Raw genomic sequence first — 8,044 nt, forward strand, 5'->3', positions numbered from 1 at the left:
TGGCGTTAATACTATCACAAACTCATGCCTCTATTTGTAATTTTTGTCATTTCAATTTATTTTTTTGTCTTTCAATTATGTGAAGGTAGGGCTAGCACAATTTTGTGCATGGACTTTGTTTTGAGTCTCCATAGATTTTGGAAATAACAAACCAACCTGCCTTCACAGGCTCTTGATGATGAATACACACTATTCATTCTTATTATAATAATAGATTTTTAATTAGAAAAAGTAAAAGGTAGGTATTCAATTGTATTTGATGATGGTAGAGAATCAACCACTTTGTCTTTTTAAAGATCAATTGCTGATGGCTTAAATGCCACGCATTAAGGCTTGACTTCTAGAGCTGAAAGTGCACTCAGAGTTGACTGACATTCTCTAGGCTTAATATGTTGCTTAGTTTGTGTAGTTTAAATCTGGCTGAACAACTGTCCCATATAACTATTATGTATCATTCTTGTACAAAACTGACATTCTCTAGGCTTAATATTTTGCTTTGTGTGTATGGTTTAAAGATGACTGAACAACTATCCCATATAACTATTAAGTATCATTCATTTTAAAAACTTCATAACTGTGAAATCAATAACTTGCAATAAAATTATAAATTTATTAAAAAGAAATTCATATATTACAATATAATTGTTATAGTATTTTCAAAACATAACTATTCAATGTTCTTTACAACTAAGATGACACTAACCAAAGATTTTGTTTCCTAACATCACTAAATCATTAAAGTTGTTTTATTACAACCAGCATATCGCAAAAAAAAAAAATTATAATATTAAATTATTGAACCTTTTTAAAACATAAGCTATTCAAACCTCCCTATAGATAAATACAAAAAGAATTTAACGGCTAATGTAATAAATACATAAAGTGATTTTATTACAGCCAACACAACTGACATAACACTAACATAACCATTTATCACAAATTGTAAAGTTATTTTCTGACACAACTTAATACTAATTCAAGCTTCAAGGAGAGTCTTCCTAATACTTTCCAATACTCCTGCCACCTCTCTAGTTGTGGGTCTTTCATTGGGGGGCTCCTTTGAACACTCCAACGCAATAAGAAAGAAGGAAATGAGGCATTGATTTATTTCATATTCTCCTATATCCTCCATCATTCTCATGCCAATTATCTCTTCCAATTTGTTGTCAAAATGCATGCTTACCCACTTGTGGAGGTTCAATTATCCCACAAACATATGGTTGGTTGGACTTTTTCCAGTCGCCATCTCCAACAGCATGATACCGTAACTGTAAATATTGCCCCTCGTGGATACCTTCCCACCAAGTCCATACTCTACATCGTAAAAGCAAAACAACGAATCTTGTTAGAGATGTACAGAAGACATTTGGAAATGGACAAATATATGAGAAGAAAGATAATTGCATGACTGCAAGCAATACCTGGTGAAATGTAACCCATGGATCCTTTTAGAGCTAGAGTGGAAATACTTCCTGAGCTAGTGGTACTGGTGCATAAACCGTAAATTATTCGAGAAATGCCAAAATCTGCTATATGTGTTGTCATGTCCTCGTCCATAAGAATGTTACTTGGTTTTATATCACAATGTATAATTTGTTGAAAATAGTCATGATGTAGATGTTCTAGTCCATGGATAACATCGATTGCTATGTTCAATATCTCAATGAAGGTCAATGAGATACAGCTTGAATGCAGAAGTGTCTCCAGATTTCCTTTGGCCATGAACTCTAGAACCAATATTTTCCACCCGAATTCTGAACAAAAGGATATGATTTTCACCAGATTCCTGTGCCTGACTTCTGCCAACACTTTACATTCCCTGAAGAATCTCTTCCTGGCTTCTTCATTTTCCAAATTCAGATGCTTGAAAGCAGTTTCTCTACCATCACCCATGATACCCTTGTACACTGAACCAAAGCTACCAGTGTTACTACTTATCAAGTTGCCATTAGTTTTATATTCAAAGTCATACTATACATTATAGTCGGTTAGCAGTACCGAATCATGCAGTTGGTATATACACAGAGAAGTTGGTATGCACAGTCTAGTCGGTTACAGAAGAAAGCAGTTACAGAACACAGTATACACCGAGCTGTCTATCGAGTATCTTTTTGAGACTACCGAGAAGTAAAGATGACACACCAAGCTGACATACACCGAGTGAAATGTGTTACCAGATACATTGAACCTAGACATGCATATGAAAATGTGTTACAAGATCAAGGCACATCTAACTGTTATTACATTGGAAATTGCACTAGAAGATTGTGTATGATTACAAGGACAATTTAACCAATAAAATATTTTGTTTCGTTATTCATTCGATAAATCTTGTTTGTAAGATCGAAGTAATGAATTAAATCACCATTTTAAGAGATCTATTTATATAGCATGAGTTAAGAGCAAGGTGTGTGCATGTATGTATGAAGGAAGACTGTTTCAGAGGCACAGAGGTCACCGAGAAGGTTTTTAGAGAACAATCGAAGAACAGAGTAAACAGAAGGGTTTACCAAGTTACTATATGGGTTACCGAGGTATGCTATAAGCAAGGTAATCTTATTCTAAGCACATAGAATCTGCTATAACATTTCAAATGTAAAGTTGCAGATATTTGTAATGATTTTATTGTAATATTGTGAAGATTGAAAGAGAAACCTTTAATAGGGTAAAAGACTCTAACCAAGTCTATAAATTGTAAAGCCTCTAACCAGGTGCAACATTCAGAATAAATGTTGTAAAATCCTTTAGCAAGGTAGATCTAATAGATCTTGTTACTCCTAATAGGGTAAGCTATCAGAAATAGCTAAATGTAGCTCTAACCGAGCATTCTTTATTATTGCAGTAGTGAAGTTATAGGTGCCATCCCCACCGCAATTTTCTCTCTAACCAAGAGTTTTTGCATAACCAAAATATATCTGTTATGGAGTGAATCATGTATGATTGCTATCTATTTGTTTTAACTTTATTTTATGTTATTGTACTATTCTATTTATCCATAATAGTAAGGTTATTATTCAAGAAAAGTTTTAGAGTACTGATTCACCCCTCCCCTCTTAGTACATTAGCTTTCCATATTGGGCCTAACAATTGGTACCAGAGCTTGAATCTTGGAAAACGGTTTAACTACCTAAAGAGAAAGATCTTATCAATGGAAGGCTATAAACAATCTCGAAGGATTGTGTATCTGCAAGAAGAGCTATATCATGCAAATCAAGTGATTGCAGACATGCAAAGGCAAATGCAAAAATCTCTAAAAGTAAGAAGAAGATTATCTAATGACTTGGAGGATTCTCAAGAGTTAGTGGAACAAATTGAGACATCATCTGAGAACAGTATATCTGAAGAAATTGAAGAAATGATTGGAGTGTTGAAAGAAAAGAACAAAGCATTAGCTGATCAACTAAAAGCAATGAAAAGAGAACATGAACATTTCAGTACACAGATGACTGAAAATCTAGATGCATTAAGGATAGCTCAGGATAAAGCAAGAGATCTACAAAGAGAGAAACAACAACTTGAAGTCTTAGTATCTGATAAGAATGATGAAATCATAAGGTTGACTGGGATTCAACAAAATATGACAGATCAACTGGGTTATGCACATCATGAAGCAATTCTGAAGAATGATGAGAATCAAGCATTGAGACTTGAAGTATCAAGGTTGACCGATGAACTTGAAACAGAGAAAAAATCCAAAGAAACATTGAAGAAGAGTTATGATGCATCAAAAATGTTGGATGAACAACTGAATGCAAAAAGACCCAACAAAGATGCAGGACTTGGTTATAAAGGAAAATAATCTACCAAGAAAGGAATTCATACTATCGAGAGAGGAGAATCATCAAAGCAAGCTGGAAATAGGAATAAAATAAAAAAGAAGAAGCCTATTTGCTACTACTATGGAAATCAAGGTCATACTACCAACATATGCCAGATTAGAAAAGGTAAGCAACCGAATATCACTAAGTCAAATGATTATTGTTACAATTGCAATAAATATCGCCACACATCTAATCAATGTAGGACAAAGTGTATTAACAACTATCAGAAGGGAAAATTGAAAGGGTTTTGTAAAAACTACAATAGATATGGACATAGTACCGAGAAGATTTGCTTAAGAAAAAGAACCACATGTGGCCTGCACACCAAGCAAACACTAGAGGTTACCAAACTCACATAGATCCTTACCGACAATATGTAGTAGTACCATGGGATTACAATACAAGAATATGGTGTGAATGTTGTGGAAGATATGGACACATCAGTGCCAACTATTTTATAAGTTGTGGAATGAAGAACCGAAGATCATGGAGAAATCCTAGTATGGCATGTTTTCATTGTCACAAAGTTAGACATTTAGCTGGAGATTGCAGAGATCAACCTTGAGGAGACATTGAAGAGATAAAAGAAAAATTCAAGATGATTTGGAAAAAGAAGGAAATCATGTCAGATGAAGAAAGCACCTTACCTACCGAGTTAGGTGCACCTATTCCAAATTAATCAAAAAAGGTATGAAGGGACTGCATTCTCTAAAGGTTAAAATCATAACAGTTCCTATTCTAGTATGTACTAAATTCAAAATTTGCACAGTTAAGATGCATTAGTAGGTTTGAAATTCTATCAAAAGTACTTTACAGAAAACCTATCAAGTCGGTGAATACAGGAAGCCTGTCAAGTTAGTAAATGAAGGAAATTTGGTTACTCGGTTAAAATGAAAGAAATGAGAGTAAATCGGCTAAAGGTAAACCGAGTGCATTTAATTTTTTGACCTAACTCGCACGGAGCCCAATAAGGTATTTTGTGTACTTAAAGGTATTTTCACAGTCATTTTCATTCACCAAGTTTTCAAGAGAGCAGAGCAAAGCGAATCAAGGCGATCAAACTTCATTCAAAGAGAATCCAAGGTATTTACATCAAATCTCATCACACTGTTAAGCTGGTTTTCCGATCTTGTCTAATTGCTATTATCTACCGAGTGTGAAGCGTCTGCCATTTGTAAACCATCAAACCCTAAGGATAGTTCGCTAAGTTTTATCTGAAATTTATAAATGGCACCCAAGAACCAAGATCCTACAGTTGTCAAGAATGTGGAGAAGCCCTCACTAAAATACACTTTGACTCCTAAAGTCGCCTCTGAATCAGATGACAAAACTGCCTTTTCACTCATCTCGGATCGAGTCTTGTTAGTCGAACATTGAAGAACTCGGTCATGTTGAGATTAGTGACACATATGATGAGCTATGTACTGATCGCAGAGTGGATAGCAAGTACGAGCATATCAAAATCAAGGGATTAACTGACGCCCTAGCCTATCCTTGTGTGTTCAAACCCCAGTGGGTTAAGTTTGTTTTAAGCAGAGTTTATGATGATTTTATGTGGCTAGAAGAGAAACCATTCAAAATCACTAAGGAAATCATTCATGTGATCACCGGGTATCCTATATATGATCATGCATGAGCACAGAAAATGATATCACAGAAGGAGTTAATCAGTTTAACTGGACTAGAATCTGATTACCAAGGATTGAAACTGAATAATGTCACTGATGTAGAACTTAAGTTTGCAATTAGAGTAATTGGTTACTATTTCTTCCAATCAGCAAGGGAAAATAGTGTACCCTATGCAGCAGTTGACTTAGCTTACAAAATAGTGAAAAAGGGAATGAAAGTAGATTTATGTGAAGTGTTTTTGAAAAACTTGTTTGAGAACCTAAACACAATAAGGAAGCCGAAGAAGGACAACTCGACAAATACACTCAAGTTCGGTTCACTTCTTGTATGCATGTTTTTCTACTTTGAGAAGTTCTTTCCCTTAGTTGGTAAAGTAGTTTGGGAGCTACACCGACCTATCACCCATCAAATTAATGACTTTATCAAGAGATTGGGAAATAATTTTACTGATATCATGGATGACTACTTCAGCAAATTTCAAGAGAATATGCACAACATGTACAGGATTCCACCACAGCTGGTAGAGAAATATAAGGATGATATATGTTTTGAGGTAGACACCGATTATTGCTATGTGAATGTTGTAGAACCTAGGACTCAATCTTTGCCACCAATGGGTTACAAGATTGACAATGATATTACACAACAACAAACTGATGCATATCTTACACTGCCAAGGCATGCTATTGAACTAAGATATGGAACCTATGAAGAAGTTAAGGAAAAGGTAAAAATGAGAATTGTACTACCTAAAGCTACAAGAAAGGCTACAAAGATGATAAAGGTTTTATCTGAGAAGTTCAGAGAAGAATCCTCCTCTAGACCTGTCAAAGTCACTCTTACCATTACCGAAGAGGAATTTGAAGCTCAAGAGGAAGCAATAACATTGAGTACCGAGTTGCCTAAGGGTAAAGTGTTAAAAAGAAAGAAACTGGACACTTCAAAGGCCCTACCGACTCCACCAACAAAGTGACCTAACACTAGAGTATCAACTCCATCACCGAGTAAGAAACAAAAGAGTGTTACTGTTCCCAAGGTAACCAAAACCTACAAGAAATATACTTGAAAACTTATTTTGGGAAAAGAGTCTAGTGATACAGAATCTGATGATGCAAACAAATTCCAAATTGTAAAAAGAAAGAAGGTAAATATTCACAGTATTGAAAACTTTTGTGCCAATCTTAAAGAATATGGTGGATTTGCAGGATTTAGATATGTCAAGTATGAGACTAGGAATAATGATGAGAAGCTTGAAGAAGCTGTCATTTGTACACTTCTAAAGTTTCGGCTAGTTCCATTATAACTTGTAGAGTCACTTCCAAATGAACTTTACTTGCATATTGATAATAGGTGGAAATATGCAATGGACTCAAAAAAACAAATTAGAGAAAGAAGTCTAGTTCATCTATTTCCTGATATGTCTATAGCAGAAATAAAGGAGCATTTGACAACCTACAATTCTAAATTTCTTGTCAAACAAAGAGCCTTAAAATTGATGAATGGGCTATACATTGATGTAGAAAATGAAACAAAAGCCAAATGGCAGGAAATCTTCAAAATAAAGGATGTCGGTGAACAATCTCAAATTGAAATTGTTGATGTCACTGAGCAAGATCCTGATGTCACCGAGCAAGGTCCTGATGCTACCGAGCAAGACCCGGCTGACACTATTCAAATTGATGAAGATGTCATGGATGCAGAAGCACTGGAGCAAGAAATGATAGAAGGCACTACCTATGCAAAACTTGTATCTAGTGAATCTGTGATAGTACAAGTTCAGTCTTATCCACCGGTCAAGCCACCTGTCTCTATAGAAGCACCCAAAGATATAGCACAAGGCACCAAAGGTCACAAGTCTGAAGTAGCAGAAGGTACAACTAAAGATCAAACCTCTCAAGCACCGTCAAGCACTGAAAATGTTACAGATGAGACCCCCAGTACTGACACACCCAAGGACACCACAACGGCTACAGGAATAGACCAAAGTGTTGCATCTACTGAGCAACCGACCGAGGGTCAGCAAGACTCACAAGCAATTGTCTTGGTCCAACCAACCAAAGGTAAGGAGAAGAAAGTGAAAAAGCATAGTTTTAAAGTTGACTTGACTAAACCGATAGTGTTGCCCACTGTGGATATCTCAAAATTAAAGGGGCAAGCACTTATTGATTTTAGTGAACTATGCAAAGCAAAGGTCGAACAAGAAAAACAGATGGCCATTCAAAAGAAGAATAAAGTACTACAGAAGGTGAAGACACTGCTAACAAGAATGCTACCATCAGCAACAGTGTCAACCAATGTAGCCATCCACATTCAACTGGATGAACTCCTTAATCAAATAGAAACATCTGGAGTTGATGCATCTGAGTACTTGAGCAAGATAAAAGATAAAGAGCTTACTGCTAAAATGATAGAAGAAGTACAAAAAGCTCTAGCTATAGGAAAAGTCAAGCTTGTCAAATTTGTTGTTGAGTTGTCCCCTCAACTCAAGCATATTTTTTATTTATTTCAGAAATTTTGTACATTTTCCTTATTCATTAAAGATATCAAGAATAAAACTAATGCAATTGAGAAAGAGATCACCGATCTCTCCACCA

At 35.5% G+C, this 8,044-nt stretch overlaps 1 protein-coding gene across 1 annotated transcript; it reads right to left on the reverse strand.

The window, feature by feature from the left end:
• Positions 1 to 1,201: 1,201 nt before the first annotated feature.
• Positions 1,202 to 1,893, reverse strand: LOC131047159 (probable LRR receptor-like serine/threonine-protein kinase At3g47570). Its single transcript, XM_057981014.1, has 2 exons — positions 1,422 to 1,893; positions 1,202 to 1,314 (listed from the first exon to the last, which is right to left on the reverse strand). The coding sequence occupies exons 1-2, from the start codon at positions 1,891 to 1,893 to the stop codon at positions 1,202 to 1,204; spliced, it is 585 nt and encodes a 194-aa protein (XP_057836997.1).
• Between the last annotated feature and the right edge of the window lie 6,151 nt (positions 1,894 to 8,044).

Source organism: Cryptomeria japonica, chromosome 11, assembly GCF_030272615.1.
Source record: "Cryptomeria japonica chromosome 11, Sugi_1.0, whole genome shotgun sequence".
NCBI classification, from domain to species: Eukaryota; Viridiplantae; Streptophyta; class Pinopsida; order Cupressales; family Cupressaceae; genus Cryptomeria; species Cryptomeria japonica.

Coding starts and splice junctions, on each gene's coding strand:
- LOC131047159 (XM_057981014.1), bottom strand. CDS start 1,893: ATGGGTGATGGTAGAGAAACTGCTTTCAAGCATCTGAATTTGGAAAAT. Junction 1,315..1,421: donor CATGGGTTACATTTCACCAG/GTATTGCTTGCA, acceptor TTTACGATGTAG/AGTATGGACTTGGTGGGAAG.